Source organism: Acomys russatus, chromosome 1 (assembly GCF_903995435.1).
Source record: "Acomys russatus chromosome 1, mAcoRus1.1, whole genome shotgun sequence".
Taxonomy (NCBI): Eukaryota; Metazoa; Chordata; class Mammalia; order Rodentia; family Muridae; genus Acomys; species Acomys russatus.
Genome location: NC_067137.1, coordinates 8,751,054 through 8,776,367, shown reverse-complemented (window position 1 = coordinate 8,776,367; position 25,314 = coordinate 8,751,054). Strand labels below are relative to the sequence as shown.

Here is a 25,314-nt window from a genome sequence, read left to right as displayed (position 1 = left end):
AAGAAAAAGAAATCCCCCAAAACCAATGTATGCTTATCTCATCCTAAATATGTTCTTTCAAAAAATTACTGAGCTGTACATACTCAAAATGAGTAATTACCATAGAACTGAAAATTCATTGTAATCATATTACATAATTTATAATTAAACATAAAAATTAGAAATATACACATCAAAGACCCTGAGTTGCATCATTAATTTATTTATTTGATTTTTAATTTTTTAAATTTTATTTGGGTTTTTTGAGAAAAGATTTCACTATGTTGCTCTGGCTGTCCTGGAGCTCACTCTGTAGATCGTGCTGACCTCACACTAACAGAGATCTGCCAGGCTCTTCCTCCCAAGTGCTGGCATTAAAGGTGTGTGCAACTATGCTCTTTTGATGATGCTTGTGTCTGTAGTTCCTGTCCCTTCCCTGGGTTTTCCATTTTCAGGGTTGTCTCAGATTGTGTTTTCTTCATTGCTTCCATCTCTATTTTTAGGTCTTGGATCCTTTTATTAATTTCTTTCTGTTTGATTGTAGTTTCTTGTTCAAGTCTTTTATCTCTTTCTTTGTGTGTTTCTGTTGTAGTTTGAGGGATTTATTTTCCTCCTTTAAGGCCTCTATCGTTGTCATAACCTCAGATTTGACATCCTTCTCCTGTGCATCAGCTGTGATAGTGTCTCCAGGGCTTGTTGTGATGGGGAGACTGCGGTTTCTGGTGGTATCAAACGGTCCTGGGGATTGTTGTTTGTAATCTTACGTTGAACTCTTCCCATTCTGATGTCTGGTTGGGGCTTGAAGCGCCCAGTGCACGCGTGGACCCCGAAACTTTCTGTGGATTTGCTGGGTGACCTGAGGGCAGAGCCACTTGTGTTCCAGACAATGGTGTCTATTATGTGCTAGAAGCCTCGGACGCTGATTTTTTTTTTTTTTTTTTTTTTTTTTTTTTGTAGGCTCCCTCTGTGACCCGGGAGTTCAAAACCTGCCTACCAGCCAGGCATGTGCCCGGTGCCTACTTGGACCCCAGAGCTTTCTGTGGCTTTTTTGAGTGACCTGAGGTCAGATTCACTTGTGTTCCAGACTGTGGTGTCTGCTCGGTGCTAGAACCCACAGATGCTTGTGTTTTTGCAGTCCATAGCTCCCTCTGTGCTCCTGGAGTTCAAAAGCTGCCTGCCAGCCAGGCTGTGCCTTCAGAGCCCCCCTCCCCCTTTGTTCCATCCCCTATCTCCTCTATCCCCTTCAATACCTCCCCCACCCTCCACCCTGACCTCCGGTGGACTTTTCTGTGGGTTAGTCAGGTGCCCTGAGGCCAGACCCAACCATGCTCCACACAGTTTGGACCCCTCTCACCTGTGGGTCACCAGTACTGATGTTTTGTGGTTCTCAGATTGGTCCGTAGGTTGCTGTACAGTCACCACTGTCCTGCTAATCAAACAAGGTATGTGTTCGGCGCCGCCATCTTGGATCCCTCGCCAGTTGCTGTTCTTACAGAGGACCTGAGTTTAGTTCCCAACCCCTCGAATGGCAGCTCACAACTGCCCTTTTTGTTGTTTGTTCTTTAATGAAAGCTGCTTAGCAGTAGTTCAAGGTTCTAGAAGTTACATTTTCATTTTGATTTAATTCTAGGAATATCTTAATTTCTACTATGATTTCTTCAGTGACCCTCTGGTCACTCAAAAGCACTTTCTGGCCTTCAAGTCTGTTTAAGCCCCCTCCCCTTTTTTTTTCCCAAGACAGGGTTTCTCTGTGTAGCCCTGGTTGTCTTGGATTTGAGATCCGCCTGCTTCTGCCTCCTTGAATGCTGGGATTACAGATGTGCGCCACCATGCCCGGCTTGTCTATTTAAGTTTTAAGTAACTTTTTCCACTGTGTTTTTACTTGGTTGATTGAGTTTCTAATGTCCAACATTTGTATTTAAAAAAAAAAAAACATCTATTTCCAAGCTGGGTATGGGGGCACATACCTTTAACTCCAGGTTTGGGACGCAGAGGTAAGTGGATATCTGACTTTAAGGCTAGCTTGGTCTGCAATAGTGAGTTCTAGGACAGCCAGGGCTACACAGGAAGACCCTGACTGAAGAAAATCAACGTGTGTGTGTGTGTGTGTGTGTGTGTGTAGTATATATTACATATATGCATACAACCCATATGTACAAGAAATATGTATTTTTTTTCTCCCAAAGCATTTGTCCACTATGTAGATAACTTTTTCATCATATTGATTTTTATTGTCCATTTCCCTTTGTTCTGCTGATTCTTTCCTCCAGATCCTGGACTGAATTTTTCTGCTTGTGTCTTCTTTGATATTACTGTCATTTTTACCAGTAAACTTTTGAAATCTTCACCCAACATTTTATCTGCTTCAGTATCTTTGTGTTCGATGAGGAATTAGGCTCCCCTAGAGATGCTTCTGCCGTGTCACTGTAGGCTGTTGCTTCACTGTCCCCCAGCCTTGTGTGGAGATCTTATTGAGCAGCTCAGTGAGATCAAGATTGTGAGGCTCAATCTTTATACTGTCCAATGAGGAGAAAACTAGTTACTGTAATGGCTACAGAATCCAATTTCATATGATACAGAAATCAATGAAGATCCCATCAATACATTGACAGTGACTATAAGGCACAGAACATGGGAACTACTGTGAAGCTAATAACTTTAGGGTAGATATAGAAATACTCAGTAAGGCGGGGGAGGAGGAGAATGCAGAGAAGCCAAGGTCAGCAGACAGAAGGAAAAGGAAGATGCGTGCACGATGCTCTGGAGGAGAAAAGATTCCCAAGATAGAGAAAATTTGAAAACAGTTTAGGAAGGGGAATAAAACAGTTTAAGCCAAGCAGTTAAACATGCCTCCAGCTGAAGGCGTGCTTGCTCCAGCAGCATGCAGACCAAGCTGGAGCCGCAGGCAGAGGTGACGAGCACAGCCCTGCCTGAGGATGGCACGCAAACTGGAAAAGTGTTCCATATTGGGGCGAAAAAAGCAAAGTCAAATTACTACTAAAAGTACTCCAACGAAGATAAAAAGGAGGTTAGGGAGAGGAGAACACAGAAGACTTAAAAAAAAAAAAAAAAGGGTGGGTAGGTGGTGGGTGGGCTGGAGAGATAGTTTGGCAGTTAAGAAAACTGGCTACTCTTCCAGAAGCCTGGGTTTGATTCCTAGTAGCTACAGGCTTCTCATGACCATCTGTAACTCCAGTTGCCTTCCTCTGCCCTTCGCAGGAACTAGGCACATGCCTGGTGCATAGATTTACATACAGGCGAAACATCCATACACATAAAAATTAGAAAAAGAAAAAAAATTGTCTAGAAATGAAAAAAAAAAGATGACTATATGAAACATAGTAGGAAATAAAAGTAATTGTAAAAATATTGCAAAGGAGTGTGATGAAAAAAAGTACGACGTGCAAAAGAAGGAAAAAGGATGCTGGAGCTGCTGCTTTTTGCATTCTTCCAAACTGAAGGCTTCTGGTTATACATGCAAGAATGAGGGGTGCAGAGCGCTGTGCTGTCAGTCGGACCTACATGTATGGGTTGCGGGGTAGTGCTCAGTTAAACCTTTAGGCTCTTGGTGTTATGCAGTTGGGAATATTGCATTTGGATTGTACCGAAGTTGTATCTATTAACACATTGTCCTATAATCAGTTTGGCACCTCGGTCTCATACACTGACTCACTCTCTCTCTCTCTCTCTCTCTCTCTCTCTCTCTCTCTCTCTCTCTCTCTCCAATCTCATCTTGTATAGTTCTTGCCATTTTTCCAAGGGGTCTCACATTGTTTTAGTAGAAATAATATTTAGAGACAACAATTTGGGCTACTGCTACAAGTCTGATCATTGAACTTTTCAGTGATGGTCAGATTAATATATATCTTTTTTAAAATGTAAGGCTTCATTAGTTTATATTATACGTCCATTTGGATGTGGAGCTGTAGGGTGTTTGATAACACTCCTTAATTTTAAAGCTCTATCTTTTTTCTCCAAACATGGAACACTAAAACACACACACACACACACACACACACACACACACACACACACACACTCGAGCATATATATGTCACACACACACAAGCATACATATGTCACACATATATACACAAGCATACATATGTCACACACATATACATGAGGGTACATATGTCACACATGCACATACAGGCACACAAGTACACACACATGTACACATGTGTGTACCTATGCACACACAAACATGCATGCACACATGCACAGCCTAGTAAGAACACACCTGCTTTAGTTCTGGCTATTAAAGGTGTTGCTTGTCTTCCCTGTTTCTCAGATTAAAAAATACCCAGGAGAAAAATGGATATCAAGGCCTTGCGAGCTCTAGATTTTTCTCCTTTTTAAAGTATCAGACTGTTAAACTCTTATTTTTTAATGTTTTATTTTATTAATTTAGATTACAACTCAATTGTTATCCCATCACTTGTATCCTCCCATTCCTCCCTCCCTCCCTTTCACTCTATTCCCCTCCCCTAGGTCTATGACCAAGGGGATCTCCTCCCCCACTATATGGTTATAGGCTATCAAGTCTCATCTTGGTAGCCTGCTTATTCTTTCTCTGAGTGCCACCAGGCCTCCCCACCAAGGGGAAGTGGTCAATTATGGGGCACCAGAGTTCATGTCAGAGTCAGTTCCCGCTCTCCACATAACTGTGGAAAATGTCCTGTCCATTGAGTAGATCAGAGTAGGGGTTCAATTTTTATTACATGTATTGTCCTTGGTTAGTGCAATAGTTTGAGCAGACCCCTTTGGCCCCTGATCCACCTGTCATGATGTTCTTCTTGTAGGTTTCTAGGACCCTCTGGGTCCTTTTATTTCTCCATCTTCTATATTTCTCTTACCTAGAGTCCCAGTAGGATGTCCTCACATCTATCCCAATCTCCTGGTAAGTGAAGACTTTCATGGGACACGCTTTTTGAGCTAGTGCCCAATTATAAGTGAGTATATACCATGTGAGTCTTTCTGCTTCTGGGTTAACTCACTCAGTATGACCATCTCTAGTCCCATCCATTTGTCCACAAATTTTGGGGTTTCCTTGTTTTTAATATCTGAGTTGTATTCCATAGTGTTAATTTATCACAGTTTCCTTATCCATTCTTCAACTGAAGGACATTTAGGCTGTTTCCAGGCTCTGGCTATTATGAGTAAGGCTGCTATTAACATGGTTGAGCATATGTCCTTGTTATGTGCTGGAGCATCTTCTGAGTATATTCCAAGGAGTGGAATAGCTAGGTCTAGAGGAAGCCCTATTCCCAGTTTTCTGAGAAGGCGCCAGATAGATTTCCAAAGTGGTTGTACAGTTTGCATTCCCACCAGCAATGAAGGAGTGTTCCTCTTTCTCCACATCCTCGCCAGCATGAGATGTTACTTGAATTTTTGATCTTAGCCATTCTGATGGGTGTAACAGACTGTTAAACTCTTACTGTCTTCACTGCTCTCCAGTGCCTTCAAGTATGCTCTTAAGTGTTTTGTCCAAGTTTTCTCCATGTGTTCAGCAGGAAGTTAGTCTGAATAATCTAATCCAGTCTCATTGGATATGAAAGTCTCCTTATCACTTAGAATTTGGAAACTAACCTCTACTGTATACTGCTGGTATAATGTAGCCCCAATGTTTGATTCTGTTCAAAGGTTCTGAAGCAGAAACAGCTGGATGCCTGTCTGAGAAACGTGTCTGTGAGAAGATTTGAATCGTTTAATCTGTTCTCAGCCACAGAAGCCAACGAAAGGGGAAGCAAAGAAGAAGCTGGTGCCTGGGTCCAGTACTCGAGCGTCTTTTATCCCGAGTACAGCATCTCCTTGAGGTGAGCGTTGTCCGAGTTAAGGTTTGTAGAAGGAAACCCGTGCGCTCAGAGCTCCGTGCCTCTTGGCTTAGCAGCAGTCTCCGTTAGAGCTGAGCTTTGCAACTTGATGTTAGGAAACCCGCTGCCTTAGACAGAATCTGCTATGCTTCTATTGCTGTAAAAACACAAGTGTCAAAGGAAGCAACAACTTTAAAATACAGTTGAAGACTTCAAAAAATCAAGCAATTTGGCCCCAAATCTCTTCACTGGAAGATATTCTTATTGGACTTTAGGTTGTTGCTTCTTTATTTTTAAAAACACCTTTTATATTTATCATGTGTGTTGTCTGTAAGTCTGTATTCTTATAAAAATCAACATCTAACGACGATGTGCGTTTTTCCTGTTTAGTCACTGTTCTGTTGCTGTGAAGAGACACCATGACCAAGGCAACTCTTATGAAAGAAAGCATTCAAGTGGGGCTGCTTACAGTTTCAGAGAGTCAGTCCATGGTTATCACAGTGAGAAACAGACAGGCATGGTGCTGGAGCAGTAGCTGAGAGCAGCAGTAGGGTGGAGGTGGGGGTGAGGAAGGGAGGGCTGGCATGGCTTTTTTTAAGCCTCAAAGGACATTCTCAGTAACACACCTCCTCCAACAGGGCCACACCCACTCTAACTAGGCCACACCTCTTAATTCTTCCACCAACTTGGGACCAATCCTCTGGGGGCCATTCTCATTCAAACCACCACATTTAACTGAGATGTAAATTTTATGCAGTGCTTTAAAATAAACTCAGTAGTTTTAGAAACATTAAAAACAATTAAAAAGAAATTTTGCTACCTTCACTGGGTCTTGTTGTGTTATCAGACTAGAAAAATAATTTATTTAAGGATAAAGTGGGTTTCAGAAAAGAGCTTCATTTATCCATTCTCTCATTATGACAGAAAGCCAGGTTCTTTGAGGCAGAGAAGGCTGAAATTAAAACAGTTTTCCAGACTGTACTTCAAGTAGTAGCTGTCTGAAAATCAAACTTTGGTAATCTTCCTGTTCATGTTTTGTCACTCTCAGAACAGAATCAAAAAAACAGGAGACATTTCAGCTGAAAATACCGATATTCTGAGAAGCATACAGACTGTTGTAGTTTTAAAAATTATTTAGACAAGAAAGTTGCAAACTGAAGTAATAAAATACCACTTTTAGTCCTCGTTATATTCCGTCATTTTGCAATAATACTGTATTTTGTTTTTTAGTTTTTATAAAGTCTACATCTTGTGAGAGGGTTTCACACTTTGAGGTGGGGGCGTGCATTAATACAATTGTAAGAAGAGAAAAGAGCACCGTGAGGGGAGGTGTGATTGAACATGGCCTAGGGAGGCAGGAATGGCGCTGAGGTCCTCGACATGTTTATAGGACTTTACGTTAAAGTTTCTAAATTTTCAAAGGTGCCGAAATAGTTAAACATTTGGATAATGGTGACTAGGCTAGGTGCTATGAAAGAGCAGGTTTAAAATTCTGGTTTTTAAATACTTGTTTTATTGACTCACCAATTAAAAGACAAAGTTAATGATTTGTGAACTTGCCTTTACATTCATTATGAAATTCTAACTAAAGTATGCCAGTTTCCCTTTTTTTTTTTTTTTGAGACAGGGTCTCACTATGTAGTCCCTGGTTGGCCTTGAACTCACAAAAGTCCTCCTGCCTCTGCCTCTTCTGTGTGCTGCTATTAAGGCATGTGTCATTTGATATAGATTGTCTATTTTGTCCTTGCTTAGAAAGTAAAGTACATTACGCATTGCTAAGTGCCGGGTAATGAGCCAGATGCTCTGGTGTTTTCTGTGTCCTGGAACCCTTATGATACCTCTGGAAGTAGGAGTAAGATGGTTGCCAACTGGAAGACAGTCTGTGTCAATGAAAGAGGTGCAAAGCCAGAGGGATCCAGAGTGCTCAGGAACAAATTAACAAATTTGAAAAGCTACTCTTTACATCTTGTGATTAAAGACAGAGTAAGTCGGAGCCAGGATAATTTCCTGACTTTCCAACGCTCAGTAATGTTGGCTATGGAGAATGTGAAGTTTTCCCATCTTCGATCTTTACCAGGAAGGGAGGCCTCGTTATCCGTCCCGTGGGAATGCCCTGACTTTTCCCCTGGAGTCTTAGCTGTTGTATGGACCGAACTTTTTCTAATAACATGGTAATGATTTGGCTTTGAAAGAATAAATATGAATGAATCTTTAGAACTAAGACAGGAAGTCCTAACAACTAAAATTTTGGCCTTGATGTTTGCCAATTCTCTCTCTCTCTCTCTCTCTCTCTCTCTCTCTCTCTCTCTCTCTCTCCATTCTGCTTTGTGTCCAGTAGTCAAGCAAAATAAGCCGTTACATACATGGAATTCCACAATAGGACAGGGTCTTCAGTAGGTAGCCATCACAACGCTGAGAGTGGCTGGCAACTGATGTCTCCTAGGTGATATCACTGTGCTGAGTGGTTTCTATGTAAGCATCTTTAATACAGGCCTGATAGGTGAGTACTGTCGGCACGATCACTGGATAAGTAAGGAACAACCTGGTTGAGGTCTCACCATGGGTTCTGTGGTAATGTGTGCTTGTACTTAAACCAGGAAATCTGTCTCCACAGTTTGTACTTTTAAAACACTGCTCAACAAATAGTTGCAGACACAGTGCAGTGACTTCCCTATCCCCTCCTTCTTCTGCTATCCCTATTGAGAACCTCTCTGGGATGGACACAGAGTCTGTATTTTAGCTTCTGCATAACCCTGCCTCTTAGAAATTGGAGCCTAGGCACGTTGCTTTCCTCAGTGATCATTGTGATCATCAACTTCCTGCTTTATATATAACCCTGTTCTGCTAAAGAATTTTACTAAAATTATCAGAGGAGTTTAGATGGATGTTTTTGGCAAAAGCAGTTCACTCTTTCTCATTGCAAATTTTGTTTATGACTTTTCACTTGTTTACTATTTTTATTTTATTTTATCTGCTCAATATGAACCCCACTCTTATTTTTTCTATCTTATATTAATACTTTCAACCTATTTCTATAAGATTTTTTTACCAGTATTATCTGTTTTCTTCAGTATTAAGTGATGGATAGTTTATTATTTTAGAGAAATAGCCAAAAGGTAATTTTAAATAAGGTACACACACACACACACACACACACACACACACACACACACACACACACAGATAATTATATATAAAAAATTTTGAGACAAGGTCTCATTAAGTGGCCCTGGCTGGCCTAGAACTAGGTGTGTAGACCAGGCTGGCCTTGAACTCAAAGATCTGCCTGTAGAATTCTGCTTCCTATCCTGTATTTTTAAAGTTTGTTAAATATAACATTATGGAATTATTGGGGAAAAAGATAAATAATAAAAAATATAAATAATTTTAAGTAAATTCAAACCAACAAGGGTTTACTAGTATCATATATATAAATAAACAGAAATCCTGATACCCTGTGAGCAGATACAGGGGTAGGAGGTCCCCTCAGTCACAGTCATGAGGGAGGGGAGTAAGGGGAAAATGGGAGGGAGGGAGGAATGGGAGGATACAAGGGATGGGATAACAATTGAGATGTAATATGAATAAATTAATAAAATATATTTAAAAAGATATGCTTTCCTCAAGGAGCTAAATATATGAAAAATGAAACAGTAACAGCAAAGAGGGAGTGTTAAGTAGACAGCCATGAGCTCTCACCATGTGGTGCATGACTGATTTCTAAATAATTAAGAACTTGATGTGTATCACCTTACACGTGCTTTTTCTGGAAAGTGCTAAGGGGCAGGAGTTTAAACTGGATCTGGAAGTAATAGAAGGTTCTGGAGAAAGGGGGAAACCATCCCTGATGAGAACAAAGACGTTATGAAATAGGTAGGATGAAAATGAGCAAGGCACAGTGGCCAGGGGCTCTTGAGAAGGCAGAGGGTCTCTGGGCGGAGTGGTTGCTATGAGCTCCTGCAGACCATAAATGTGGCTCACTGCCCATCACATGCAGTCCCTGACACAGCTCAACAGAGGACACAGAATTCTTACTTTGTTAGTAGGCCTTGGCATCTGGTTTCCCCCACCTCAAACCTGCTTGAACCTTGAGTTCTAGCCCTTTGACATTTTATTAGACTCAAAATAAATACCCCAAAGAGAGTAACTAAATGATTGTGAATTTCAAAGTATCTGTGGTTGATTATATTACCAAGCTATATAAGTTATAAAATTATAATTACAGAAATTAAAATTAAAAGTCTTGCTTTTCTGCTGCGTTGGTTCTTAGAACTTTATAGACACAGCTGTTGCTATTGGTTAGAGGCATACAGCAAACCACAGCAGACCAGAAAGTGCTCTCACTAAAAAACCTCTTAAAAATGACCTCTACCCTGTGTTATAAGCTGTGGCTTATTATTACATAGAACGTACCCTGTAGAGACTAGATATTGTCTTCATACCTTATTTTTTAACTTAATTTCCCCATGGCCAAATTTAGATATTTTGGAAACTTTAAACTGCTTTCATTATATATGGAATCATACATGCCAGAGCTATTAATTTATAAATGTAGGCATATCCCATTATATGTGGAACAATACATGCCAGAGCTATTAATTTATAAATGTATGCATCTCTTAAGAAACGCAAAAGCCAAGAGGCCTGACCCATCCTTCTGTCTTTTAATATGACCACCGTTGCTATGGTAATTGCTGAATTAGAAGGCCAGCACTTGACTTTTGGCTTGTCCTAGACGTGCAGGATGGGCAAGAAGTCAAGAATGTGGCTTTGACTGTGTGGCCTTTTTAGTACAATCAATGCACCACCGTGAAATCATGCATTGCTCCTCAGGGAATGGAAAAGACAAATGAAACCAGCACACTATTGAAATGAGTGTGTGGCTTGTGGTGCTAAGTCAAAACTGGGGACAGGAATGTATGTTCATGAGGTTAGATGCATAGTGGAGCACTCTTAAAGACACGGCATATTACATGTATGTACTTCAATGAACATTTCCTTTAAAATTGTCTTTTGGTGGATGTGAAATGACATCTCGATGTGGTTATAATTTACATTTCCCAGTGGTTTCAGGGGTACTACTCAGTTCTGAGAACAGAGGCAAGAGGAGACAGCGAACTGGGTCGTGGTGAATATGAACAAAAGGACATCAATATGTGTGTGTGGCGCTGTCACAGTGAAACCCGTCATTTGGTGCACTAACTAGAAAATTAATTTAAAAACTGGGAGGCAGGGGCTGGAGAGATGGCTCAGTGGTTGAGCACACTGCTCTTCCAGAGGTCCTGAGTTCAATTCTCAGCAACCATAAGTTTTCTCATAAGCTTCTATCATGGGATCTGATGCCTCCTGGTGTGCAGGTGTACATGCAGACAAGGCACCCATATACATAAAATATATAAACAAATAAATCTTAAAAATTAGTAAATAAAAAATAATATAAATGGGGCTTGATCAGAATCCAGAACACAGTAAATTTATAACTTTAAAGCCAATAAGAAACAAACATGTAGTAAAACAGACAAAACGTTTCTTTAATTTTATAGCATAATTTAAAAGGATCTTACCCCTAAACGTTAAGTGTTAATGACAGAACCTGTGGAAGATAATAGAGAAATTAGGAGTATCTGAGTTGGCATCCTGCCCAGGATGTTTCTGCACACAAGCCCCTGTTGAAAATGCACAGCCTCTATAGTGAAAGTTATTCAGAGCCCATCACCAAGGAGTCTAAGGAGTGACTAGGACTGAAAAAGACCTTACCAGTGGTTTTATCTGGTCATTGCTTACCACCCAGTTCCTAGAAAGATCCATCATATTAGCTCTCATTTTTTAGCCACCTAATTTTTTCTGTTGTGGGTAATAATCTTGCCGTGTTTGAGGGATTTGGGCTGGCTGGAGTTTAGAGCACATCATCAGGAGTTCAGGCAGCCCTAGGCTTCCTGGCAGTTTGATCCAGGCAGCCTGGCTCCAAGGACAGAGCTAGCTTATTAGTTTTTGTTGTTGTTGTTGTTTTTTCTTGAGAATCATTGAAATGAGTTAGAACTAATGGCCAGCAGATAAAATTTTGTTCTTTTTTTTCTAACAGAATATAATATATAAATCAACATTTAAACACCAAAGACAAGAGTAAAAAGTGACAAGTTTGTCTTTCCTTACTACAAGGGACAAGTTATGTGCTCTAGTCCATCTGTCCAGTGGTCTAAGACAACAGTCAAGGGGGTTGATTTTTTTCTGTCTCATAGCAAGAAAATCCACACAAATAGACACAAATAAACAAAAAACAGAAGTGGCACCAAAAGCCACAATAGTCTGGACTACACCAAAACCAGAATCAAGTGAGCGGTCGGACCCGGTGATCTGGCTGGCCGAGAGTGCTCTCCAAGTGGAGGGGAATTGACTCCCCTGCCTCGAGGTCAGGAAAGTCTTCCAGGCTCCCCGTGAGGAGGCACACTGTCTCCTGGCACAGGCAAAGAGCAACCTTGACACTGTGACTAACCCAAATGCTTGAGCTCCAAAGCGAAACTAACGAACATGGAGGGACAGAGAGACAGACAAGGAAGACAGACAAAGAAGAGTGGCGGCCGCCTTACCTAACTCCTTGACTAGAGTCCAGGTCTCAGAGGGGCTCTTCAGGCAGAGGAGATTTAGAGAGTTTGGCCTTAATGGGGGTCCTGAAGGGAGGACTGGGTAGGCCAGCTTTTACATTTCCCCAGACTTTTTCTAAGTTCTTCTTTAAGAAAATTTTCACTTTCATCTAATACATTTTTAATATCCTCATGAAAGTATCTAACATACAAGATATCATTAATCAGATTTCAATAGGAAAAGGCAGTGACAGGGACCTTTTCAGGGCCAAAGGTCCCATAGTAATCATTTAGAGTATCACCCACTCTCTTCCATCTTTTTACATCTATGGTTCCTTCTTGCGCGAACCAGGGACAAATGTTCTTGAGAAAGAGGAAAAAATGAACTAAATCTTTTTTTTAACCCTCGTTTCTCGTACCTTGAGTTAAATCTTTTTTCTTAACCCTAGTTCCTTGTGTCTTTAAGCCCACCTATGAACTTTTTTATATACACTAATTCCCTGTCCCATAATATCACCATCTGCTTACCTCCGATCTTCTCTTACGGAGTGGGCGTTTCTCCGCGGTGATCTCTGTGCAGGTCTTATCTCACGGGGTGGGCGTTTCTCCTTGGCAACATCTTTGCGGGTCTTCACTCACGGAGTGGACTTTCTCCGCAGCGACCTCAATGTATGATGCGACTGCAGTCTTAAGACGGTGCTCCTTACATGTTCCCCTGTGCCTCAGGCCCCACGTTGGGTGCCAATTCTGCCCCGGCCCGCGGGGTCTTCAAACAGAACCTAGGAAGGGGTGCCGGAGTGAAAAAAAGGACAGGAGACATGAAGAAATGAGGGCAAGTCTGGATTCTGATCAAGCCCCGTTTATGGAAATTCTTACATTGTTTATATAGGCAATATCTAGGGCAAGGGCAGGGTCGCTGTGGGAACCTAACGGCAGATATCCCGCCATCCGTCCTTGGGAGGAAGAACTCCAAGATTAGGGATTGAGCTCTGAGGGAATGCAGCTATGGAAGCAAGATAAGCAAGTGGCCTCCCAGGACCCGGAGGAGCCTGCTATGTGTCAGGCAGCAGTTCCCAAGGTCTGTGTGGAGTGGTCAGGTTGACCTCAGCCTGCTATGTGCCAGGCAGAGGTATAGAAAATGGAGTCTACAGGCAAGGTGGAATTGCCCAATGTTGTAAGCCAAGAGCCACTGAGGGCAGCTCCCCACCTTTCAGTACATTGAAATGGTCCCTGGATTGTGTTTTTGAATTTATCTACATTGCATGTGGATATTATCTACTAATTTCTTACACTGTAAATAAGACTGTAAAATCCACTTGGTTATGAGAAAGCTTCAAAGTGAACTGCATGTACAGTCTGTTGTTAAACCTTTTCCTTCTGAAAACCTCTTAAAATATTTTTTGTTCTTTTATAGTCTTTTAGGGCACATTCACTCTGTGGTTTAATTTTTCTGCCTTTTAAAACCAAAGTTATTGTTAATCAGGGTATAATCCATGTGCCCTTTTACCACAATACAAAGGCTCTCAGTGCAGTTCGTGTCCCTTAGTGTCTTCGGCTAGCACCCTAGTGCAACCTCACTGTCAATCCCAAAAGTAAAACCACACCCTTCCCCTTATCTCTGGCAGCCTTCCTAATTTGGGGGTGGTTTGTCTGTTCTAGACATTTCATATAGATGGAATACTACAGTATATGAGCTTTTATTTCTGACTTTTTTCACTTAGTACACTATCTTAATTTTTTTTCTGTTGTTGTTTTTTTGTTTTTTCAAGACAAGGTTTCTCTGTGTAGCCTTGGCTGTTCTGGACTCATTTTGTAGGCCAGGCTGGCCTTGAACTCATAGCAATCTGCCTGCCTCTGCCTCCTGAGTGCTGGGATTATCTTAATTTTAAAAAAACATTTATCCAAATTCTACCATGTTTCAGAAAGTCATTTTTCTGTAGTCAAAATAATGTCACTATATGATTAATAATGCATTCTAATACTTACTCATGAGCTAACAGACAATTTGAGTTGTTTCTGTTTTTTGGCTATTATATGTAATGCTACTGTGGATGTGTGTGTGTGTGTGTAAACATATCCCTTTAATTCTCTTGTCATATACCTGGGAATGAAATGGCTAGATAATGTGGTTGCTACATGTTTGACTTTTTGAGGAATGGCCAAGATCTTTTTCATAGTGGCTTTTTCACATTCTTACTAGGACAGAATGAGAATTCAAATTTTCTTTCATGTTTGTCAGCACTTGTTTTTTTTTTGTTGTTGTTGTCTTAATTAATTCATTTTTGTATGGGTAGTTTGCCTGCATGTATGTCTGTGCACTACATGTGTGCCTAGTGCCCACAGAGGCCAGAAGAGGGCATTGGATCCCTTGGGGCTCCAGATGGTTGGGAGCCACCGTGTGGATACTAGGAATTGGGATCAGGTCCTTTGGAAGAGCACGCACTGCTCTTACCCACTAAGCCACCTCTCCAGCCCCCATTTCCTTTTCTCTATATGAGTTATAATGTCTAAGTGAGGTGAAATGATCACTCACTGTGGTTTTGATTGTCATTTCCCAGTTGGAAATGAAAGATGCAGATCATCTTTATGTCGTTATCATGTATCTTCTTTGTATCCGAGTGTTTTACCCATTATAAATTAGATTGTTTTTATTATTTTGGTTCTTAAGTTAAAAATATTTTTTAGTCAAAATCAATAAATAATTGTGTGACAGAAATATTTATGTAGTACAGAGTGGAATTTTAAAGTCTTTCTGCAGTGTGTAATGATCTGGCCAGGGTACGTAGCTCACCCACCATCTCAGCACCAGTTATTTTGAGAGAATTTTATTATCTTGGCTTTTTTGAGACAGGGTTTCTTTACATAGTCCTGGCTGTCCTGGAACTTGCTCTGTAGACCAGGCTGGCCTCTAACTTAGAGATCCACCTGCCTCTGTCTCCTGGGTACTGAGATTAAAGGTGTGAGCCACCACTGCCTGGCTAATTGTTTATATTTTATAAGTAGAATTGTGAGCTTTGGCTTCTTGTTTCTCCACCCTATGCACCTTAAAATATCACAGGATACACTCTACTTTACGGCAGTGCTTTCAACAATGACAAGTCCTGTTTCAGTATTAACTCAGAAAGTTCCACTAGTAACTGCATAGTGTGGACTTTTAAGATAGGCATTTGACTTCAGGTGTCCTACCTTCTGGCTTTCGACATGTAACACTGTATGAGATACATACTGTTTTTGTATTCTGCTCAGCTGTATGACAAAACTTTTCCTGGGGAAATGCTACACACACGTCTACTCACTTCAGATAGGAATTTTTTGGTTGGTCCAAGATGGAGTCACCTAATACATTGTGGTGCTTTGAATAGGAATGGCCCACATAGACCATAGGGAGTGCACTGCTAGGAGGTGTGGCCTTGTTGGAGGAACTGTGTCACTGGGGATGGGCTTTGAGGTCTCATATATGCTTAAACTTCACCCAGTGTGGCACCCAGTCTCCTGCTGCTGCCTGCTAATTAAGATGTAGAGCTCTCCGCACCTTCTCCAGCACCAGGATGCCTGGGTGCCACTGTAGTTCCCGCTGTAACGAGAATGGACTAACCCTCTCGGACTGGAAGCCAGCCCCGATCACATGTTACCTTGTAAGACTTGTCTTGGTGCTCTCCACGCTTAGGAATGGAGAGAGTGCTTCGTGGATGCCAAGCCCTTTCCTACCAAAGAGCTACCGTCTTCCTTCATCATAGAGTTCCAGGTTCTTACACGCTGTGGGCAGGCTCTGGAGCTCTGAGATAGCTAGTTATGGCTGGTTCTGCTTCATGGCTACCACTTGGGGCATGCAATGTGCAATGGTGTCCAATTCTTTTCTTCCTGCTCTACTCTGTGGGATGTTTGGACTAGTCTCTGGTTTGGTTACACGAGTTTTTAATGTGTGTCTATATGATAAACACCCGTGTCTGTTTCTAGGCAAGTTTAGTTCTATTATAGTGCCAGGTTAAATTGTCTTGTATTTTTATTACCACTACTGCCTTTCAGTTAGTGACAAATCAAAATCCACATCTCTGCAATGTTGAAATCATTTGCTTATTAGGAAGATGCATCCGCTTGTGCCAGTCTGTGTCTACTTATGTTTGCCGATGACTTTATTTTTATGTGTTCTTCTTGTCCATTCTGTCTTGTAACTGGACATTGTCCATGCATATGAAGACTATTGACTACTATTTGATAATTGAAAATATTCATAATTTTCTGGGCTATCCAAGTACTTGATTTAGTTTTATATTGTTTCTTTAAAAAATTTTATTATGCCACCATATCCTCTGCCTAGAAAGTTCATTTTGCTTACAAAAAAAAAAAAAAAAAAAAAAAAAAAAAAAAAAAAAAAGAAGAAGAAGAAGAAGAAGAAGAAGAAGAAGAAGAAGAGATGGCTCAGAGGTTAAGAGCACTGGCTGCTCTTCTGGAGGTCCTGAGTTTAATTCCCAGTAACCACATGGTGGCCCCCAGCCATCTGTAATGTGATCTGATGCCCTCTTCCAGCCTGCACATGTACACATATACATAATAATAATTTTTAAAAAGTTGTCTTGGTCGTGGTGTCTCTTCACAGCAATGGAAATCCTAAGACAGACACCAAAATGAACTGCCAACCTACATGGGAACCAGCTTCTTCAGGGAAATGCAAATGGACCGCTCTGCGCTTCCCAGAGGTCATCTGACCCTTACCTCAGCTGAACAGCTTGTCCACAACATCCTGGTACCTTAGTGACCAGAAGTGTCCTCATAAAGAATTTTTGCTTACAGCAGTTCCTTTTCCCACAATGCTTTTTGGCCACTGTCCTGCCTAACTAAAACCACCCTCTAAGAGCCCAGACTTTGTTTTTGGTGGGACTGCTCTTCCTTCTCTTGGACAGCCTGGTAGATTTTGCCTCCAATAGTTTTGTTTCAGCCTCAGAAGTGTGCTGGCCCTCTCCTTCTCTTGTTTAGCCTCACAGGGATACTGTTGGGGGTTGCCATGAGTTAAGGTACACTCAATTCCAGTGTCCACCGAAGCCCAGGTGTTTAGAACATTAGTGGGTGACCAATAAATCTGTAATTCAACATGTATGGCCCTCACTTGTAGTCAACCTTGGCCACCTCATTAAGGAACACCTTAGCAGGGCTCCCACTCAGGGACACCTTCTTCTTCTTCCATAGAAGGTTCTGTGGGGACCACTGTATTTATTTCTTGTTTCTTTTAGCCCTTTGGTGACCTGCTGGTCAGGCTTTGAGGCCTTCCAAAGACAAGCACAGAAGTTGGCTTTCCATCAGTATTTTCCCTAAGAACTCCAGCTTGATACAAGCCTAGTGACATTGTGCTCAGGCGACCGGGACAGACCTCCTCCTGTGCTTTCCCATCTTTCATCTGCCCTAGGTTGCTCTCTCACTTTACAGTCACTCTTTATGTGCTAGTGTAAACCACCTAGAGCTGCTGAGGCCTCTGCTTTGTAAAGACCCCATCCTGGGGCTCCATAGAGCCACTAAGCTTTCTGACTAATCTCACGGTCCTTGAATCAGCTTTTTCCTTAGCTCTTCTGTGAGCACAGTCCTGTCTGGCTCAGGGAACTGAGGCCCACACTGAGCTTCTCTTCTTCCTACTTCCCTCACTAGTGCCACGCCCTCCTCTATTGTCTTCCGTTCTTGTTCGCTTATGGAGACTTCAGATGGAGATAACCACGTGCTCCTAGCGGCTTTGATAAGTCAGGCCACTGGGGACTGACTTCCCTCAGCTGTCGCAGCTTATGTAGCTTTTGCCTTACTGGGGAGGGGTAGTCCTGTCACTCAGTTTTGCTGCCTCCATCGAAGGCAGACTGGTCCCATCTACTCCCGTGTCCCACAGCCTCATGCCAGTCCGCAATAGGCTCTTGGCTTTTAAAATCTTCCCCAGTCCCAGCATCTCAGGTGCTGAGTATGCCCTCATTACCACAGTTGTCAGCGCCCTGTCTGCATGCTTGATGGTAGGCGGTCCCTTCGGTTTCTTACTAAAGTTGGACCTGTGGGTGTCCTCTATTGCGTTACCATGTCCTCCTCCTCCTCCTCACTCCCTGAGTCTTCCCATGGGTTCCAAGTTCTTGGATCCCAGGAAGGGTTTTTGACATGAATCTTAACTTGTATTTTCTTTATCTTCCAGCCCTCAAGCCTTAAGCAGCAAGCCAACATCTCAGCCTTTCATTTATCTAATAGTCTCAGATCAGAGGCGACGCAGAGGGCACTGCCCCATCTCCCTTTTCTGTTGCACTTGCTCCTCTGCACAAACACCTCAGCCTCGGCTGCATTCCTAACTCCACACAGCGGAGGCCAGGCAGCCTCTGCCTCCACTCTTGTGTGCTAATCTTAAAGACAGCAAGATTTTCTCTAAACCTTTAACTGTTTTCAGGGCAACTCCGTATTCACATGGTGACCCTGCTCATCAAGCAGGCAAGCCCCCATCCCACACAGATGATGACTACCACCCAGTCACCCATAAAGGCCTGTCTCACTGCCCATAGCAAGAACCACGCGACTGCTGTCATAGCACAAAGGCACACTAACACACAGCATACAACAAAGGACAACTCTAGCAGAATTTTCTCCTCAGATGCTCCCACCTCAGGCTTCTCAGCCTCAGTCGTATGCCTTGCTACTTATATCTAGGACCATTCATTCACTTCTCTCCAGCTCATCCGTGGTTCTGTTTTGTTCAGGAGCCAATTATGTTGTATGACAAAACTTTTACTGGACAAAGTATCTGCTCACCCAAGATACAGGGAGCCCACGATAGACCAAAGTACAGATACCACCAAAGTTCATCTTGGTGAACCATTGATATATATATATAATTTATTTTTGTTTTATGTGCATTGATGTTTTGCCTACATGTATATGTCTGTGTAAAGGTGTCAGATCTTGGAGTTACAGACAGTTGTCAACTGCCATATGGGTGCTGGGAATTGAACCCATGTTCTTTGGAAGAGCAGTCAGTGCTCTTAAACATTGAGCCATCTCTCCAGCCCCGAACCAGTTATTTTTATTGGAGTTCCTTACAGGAGCAGAAATGGCCCAAAGACAGGTAGCAGTATCACCAATGCCCACCTAAACCTCTTCCAGGCCTCAGTCTTTTTTGCACCTTGCCTTATCTGAAGTATTTCTTCTTCTTCTTCTTCTTCTTCTTCTTCTTCTTCTTCTTCTTCTTCTTCTTCTTCTTCTTCTTCTTCTTCCTCCTCCTCCTCCTCCTCCTCCTCCTCCTCCTCCTCTTCCTCCTCCTCCTCCTCCTCTTCCTCCATCCTCCTTGCAGGGAAAGGCCTAGAGAATCTGCTTCAGGGACTTCCTGAAGCTATTCTGAGTTGTTTACCTCCTGCTTAGGAAATGTAGAACTGAATGTTCTAGTCTCAGAGGAAACTGTTACACAATGTCTTATGCTGTGAAAAGATCCCATGGCCATGGCAACATTTTGTTTTGTTTTGTTTTTCAAGACAGAGTTGTTTCTGGCTGTCATGGCCTCACTTTGTAGACCAGGCTGGACTTGAACTCAGAGAGATCTGTCTGCCTCTGCCTCCCAAGTGCTGGGATTAAAGGCGTGTGCCACCATATTCGGCAACTTTTATAAAGGAAAGCACTTTGTTGGCTGTCTTATTACCCTTGTCAGTATGTTCAGAGGGCCATTGTCAGAATGACTGGAAGCATGGTGGCAGGAGGCAGAGAAGTATCTAAGAACTCCCCACTGGGCCTGGCTTGAGCATCTTAACCCTCAAAGCCCACCCCCAGTCACAACTTCTCTAACAAGGCCACACCTCCTAGTAGTGCCACTCCCTCTTGACCTATGGGGGCCGGTTTCATTCAAACCACCACGCATCACATGTCGTCGCCTCAGATTTAATTTCAAATGCTTTATCATGATTGCGCTCTTCTGAGGGATGGGAGAGCAAGAGAGAGGGAGAAGAGGAAAAGGAAAGGGAGAGGAGGGGAGGGGAGAGGGAGTCAGAATGCCTTTAGTGAGCCAAAAAGATATCCAGTAATTCTGGTTTTAGGATGGTTTTATTTTATTTACTTATTTATTTATTGAGAAAGGGTCTCTAGCCAAGGCTGGATTCACCCTCTCCACATAGCAAAGGAGGCCCTTGATCCTCAGTTTCCTAATGCTGGGTTAAGGCTTTTTTTTTTTTTTTCTTGTAAGGAAGTCATCAGAAACAGGTTTGATATTCTTCAATTATTCCCACCTCAGTAGTGTGTGTGCTAACCTCAGACTGGGTGCAGTAATAAAATCCAACATGAAATTAGTGCTCAGTGATCGTGTCAGACAATCACAGCCGTTCACAGTTGCTCTTTGAACGTCTGAACAGTCATTCTGATCATGTTACAGGGGATAACTGGACGCTGACAACTATGAGCTATTATAAAAAACATGAATTGCACGGCAGTCTGTATCAAAGCACAGAGAACAGATCTGAACTGTGTGTACTAAAATGTCAGCTGATTATCTCTGCTCATTAGGATTCTGATGTTTTGTTATCTTCAAAGGAATCATATATTGCTCGGACATTTTGGAACACGCTGAGTTCTGTGCCGTGTCACACCTCATCCTGCACCTTAGATCTTCAAACCGCGTGTTGTAGTTTTCAGTAATGTGGGTGTGATTAATTTCATCTATTCCTAGACCCTCATATTCATAGAGGTGGCTATAGAACCAGCACATTATGAGAAGGAAGCTTCCATGTGTGCTTGGTGACTTTATTTCTTGGCACTATGGTAGTTTTGTGCCCAGTGTTTGTTTGGCTAGTTAATGATTACACATGACTGTGCAATCTCAGCCATTCTGTCAGAGAAATGACAGAAGTAAAAGCTCTTTTTTTTCTGAAAAGGGTACTATAATTAGTATTCTATTGATGTACATATCTCTCTATCTCTGTATCTCTACCTATATTCTAGAAAATGAATTTATATCTTGATATATAATTATATATACATGCATATATTCTATCCTCCATTTGTACTAAGCTTTAATGACAAAGTTCAAGTAGTATTGATAAAATGCATTTCCAGTGACTCACTGATGATTATATTGTAAACAGTGAAAACACCTAGAGTGACTACAGCTGTACCCTGAGGAATCGTGTAGAAGATTGCAGCACTAACTCCAGCCAGTGCCAGTTGAATCCCTTATTAAGATTCAAATAATCAAATCTAATATTTGCAGGGCTAAGTGAGGAGAGAGTAGAGCTAACAGAGATAGATCAAGATCGGGGGTAAATGCCATGAGCCATTTTTGCCTGGTGACATCTAGAACTGCCCGTAAGGGGGACTGCAGACCTGGTGACGGATTAGTTCTTTGTGACTGGTTTGCAAACTGTTGCAGCTGCTTTAGCGGAACTTTGGGTTACTGAGGGTGGCTCTGGACGGTGATCCTTAAAAAAAAAAGTTTTGTCTTTAGGAACTTGCATGTATGTAACTGTAGATTGTTTCCTGTTAAGCAGTGATTTTAAAAATCATAGCACTTTAAGATGTTGATTATAATCAGGAAATGCTATTGTTTCAAATATCTAATGACTGTGACTTGAGGGTTTTTTGTTTTTTTCCTTCTCCCTCTAGTGGGCAGAAACTATTTTTAAAATTATAACATGGCAGGGTTCATTTGTATGGGTATGTTACAATATACTCTCAGATTTACAAAATAATTAGAAATGTTCTTATTTCAGAAATGTTAAAGAAAGTGCTCTGTTCCTTTACAGGCATAACAGCGGCTCCTTGAATGTCGAGGATGTTCTTACCAGCTTTGACAATACAGGGAATGTTTGTAAGTTATACGCCAGCTGTAAAATATCTTCAGTTTCCCCTACTGTTTATTACACTTATTATATGTTTGTATTTATATATGTGTGTGTACACACATATACATATATTCTTATATGTGTGTGCACACACACACGTACATATTAGAAACCCTTGGTGCCTCATAGAAGATGCACACTAAACAGAGGATGGCAGTTCTTATCAAAACTTTATGGCGATGTGTTGTGCGTGCAACAGGATATAGATTAGAGAGAGGCCTGGGCTCTCTAGTACCCTCCCTTCGGCTTCTTATCCATTAGCCCAGCTGTTGGTCTGCTCGCCCCTTTGCTATGTTTTGGGGGCTTTACTCTTCGCTTTTAGTGCAGATTCAACCCAGAACATGTTCTTCATGATGTCATTATACTTAAAATGTAAGTTTTTGTTTATATAGTATGTTTTTGCCTAAGCCTCTTATTAATTGGTGATCTATTTCTCCTCTGAGAACTTCACTTAATTCTAAAATAATTGCATCTGATAAAAGAAATCAGCTAAGAATATGTTTATAGATAAGTAACCTCACAGTTAAATAACATTATAAGAGCTATATGTGCCTCCTAAGTTGTAGCCTAGGGTACTTGCTACTGATATTTGAAAATAATCAATCAATAGTAAAATATGATGATTTTAAATTAAAAAATAACTCGATTTTTTTCCTCAGAGGAAATTAGAACAAATCTTTAATTACTTAATATCTATACTTAAATGTTAAACTTTGCCAGCAGTACTGTTTTATTGTATGGATGGATTGTAATTGAGTGGACACCATAGTTCTATGTCCACATTGTAGTGAGATTTTGCTTATATAGAAAAGTTATGTTTGCTACTAAGGAATCTATAAATGTTCTATTCTGAAATTACCCTGAAATATTTAATATGGCGTAGGTTTCTTTCATGGATAGTAATAAGCTACCTTTCAGTGTATATGTGTTGGCCGTCACTGAATCCTGACTTAGGTGTGTGTTTTGTTGGGAGCTGGGCGAGGACTGGTCAGGGATGCTGTGGTGGTTGAGGCACAGTCTCCTTTATACTGGCGTAACGTTAGCTATCATCAAGCAAGCCCCATGCACGCACATGTTTAGAACATAACCCTGGGATGTGGAATAAAGAATTTTTAATTCAGTAACATAGAACAAGGATTGTTTTCCAGGCTCAGTATGAAATAGGGCCGCTAGCTGGCAGCACTACATATGATAAAAATAGTTTCTAGTGGTCCAAGTTATTATGTCACATATCAACAGCTGTCTTCTCCCTCTTTAACATTGTCTCCATCACCCACACCCTGAAGTTCTCCCACAGACTGATGGAGAAATCGTGTGTGAGCATGCTCTTCCCTGCCCTCTGTCATTTTGTAGGAAACTTCAGAATGAGAGACATCTATACCTGAAGCAACTTATGTGGTCTCTGTGAACTTGAGTAGAACTCTGTTTCTCAGGGTTGATACTCAGTAAGTGGAAGCTACTTATTTATTGTTCCGGGTGATCGGCACTTCTCAAACTTGTTTATAGGGTTTTATAAGTATGTACAATTTGGGTTAAAGATTAACTTAAAATAAACATAAGTTAAAAAGAGACACTAAGAATTATTTTGATGTTTTAAAATGAACTATTTTGATTGAATTAAATATAAAAGACTAGAAAAATTAGATAAATAACAAAAGAGTTTATTAAAATGTTTATCATAACAGAGTCTTACGAACCTGAAAATAAGCCAGGTGTGGTGGCACACGCCTGTAATCCCAGTACCCCAGAGGCAGAGCAGGTGGATTGCTGTGAGTTCGAGGCCAGCCTAGTCTACAGAGTAAGTCCAGGACAGCCAAGATAACATAGAAAAACCCTGTCTTGAAAAACCAAAACCAAAACAACACAACAATAACCACAACAACAAAAGAAGCTGAAAATAAGCCAGGTGTGGCGCACGCCTTTAATCGCAGCACTTGGGAGACAGAGCAGGCGGATCGCTGTGAGTTTGAGGCCAGCCTGGTCTACAAAGTGAGTCCAGGACAGCCAGGGCTAAACAGAGAGACCCTGTCCCGAAAAAACAAAAAACAAAAAACAATAAACAAACAAACAAAAAACCCTGAAAATATTGTCAGGTAACTGATGCAGTAACAACACAAGGTGAATTAGGCTTTTTCATATGTAACTATTTTTGGAATGTGGTATGTGTGTTGTGCAGTGTGTTTGTGTGCTCATGTGGGTGCTTGTATGCGTATATGCATGTGTGTGGAGGCCTGGGGTTGAGGTTAGAGCCTTTTCTGTTGCTTTCTACCCAGTCACTGAGGCAAGGTTTCTTGAGCTTGTCCATGCAGCCAGGCTAGATACCCAGATTGCTCTGGGGGGAGCCCCTGGGTGCTAGCTAGCACTGGACACCAGCCACCATGCCCACCTGGTGTTTATGTGGGTTCTGGGATATGAACTCTGGTCCTTGTGATTGTGCGGCAAGTGCTTTCTCCACCGAGCCATCTCCTAGTCCTTATGCAATGTTTTGCATTTAGTGTTTTATGTTATATGATGAGCATGCTGTCCTTCATCCTTCCTTCATCTTTCTTCCTGCGCCTCTTCTTTGCTCTTAGTTCTCTTTGTCCCCCTGGACAGTTCTACTTCCATGTCATACATGCTTTATGTGACTGCATTCACTCTTAAGTACATAGCTGTATTTATTCTTAAGAGGAATAGCTATTGAAATCTCACTTAGTGGGTAAATGGGTAAAGTCTTATTGCAACAAAGTAATACTAGTTACAACTTTTATGTAAGCTTCGTCATAAAATGTTTGTGGACAAAAAAGTAATTGAGTTTCATTAGTGTTGTTAGGTTGAGTCTGAGTGGGAAGCCCAGCAGAGGGCGCCACAGCATAATTCTGTTTCAGAGCACAGTGTGCAGGGACAACAATAATTGTAATCTTTCATTGTATAAACATTTACAGATGTGTTTATATACTTTCATTGATTTATTTCTAATATATTTAATGCATTCCCAATCATTAATATAAAAAGCTTTCCTTATCTTTCAATTCATTTTGCTTTTGTTAGTAATATCATTTTTTTTTTTTTTTTTTTTTTGTATTTCTAGCTTTAAGGAAAAGAATAGCTCTGATCTTCTAACCCTAA

The 25,314-nt window shown here is 41.4% G+C and overlaps 1 protein-coding gene across 1 annotated transcript in view; it reads left to right on the top strand.

Annotated features, from left to right (window-relative positions):
- Camkmt (calmodulin-lysine N-methyltransferase) overlaps window positions 1-25,314 on the top strand; it is a 375,196-nt gene that overhangs the window by 3,964 nt on the left and 345,918 nt on the right. Inside the window, exons 2-3 of the mRNA XM_051160387.1 lie at window positions 5,626-5,798; window positions 22,108-22,172. Of these exons, the coding sequence (XP_051016344.1) occupies window positions 5,626-5,798; window positions 22,108-22,172 (238 nt within the window). The remainder of the gene's footprint in view (window positions 1-5,625; window positions 5,799-22,107; window positions 22,173-25,314) is intronic.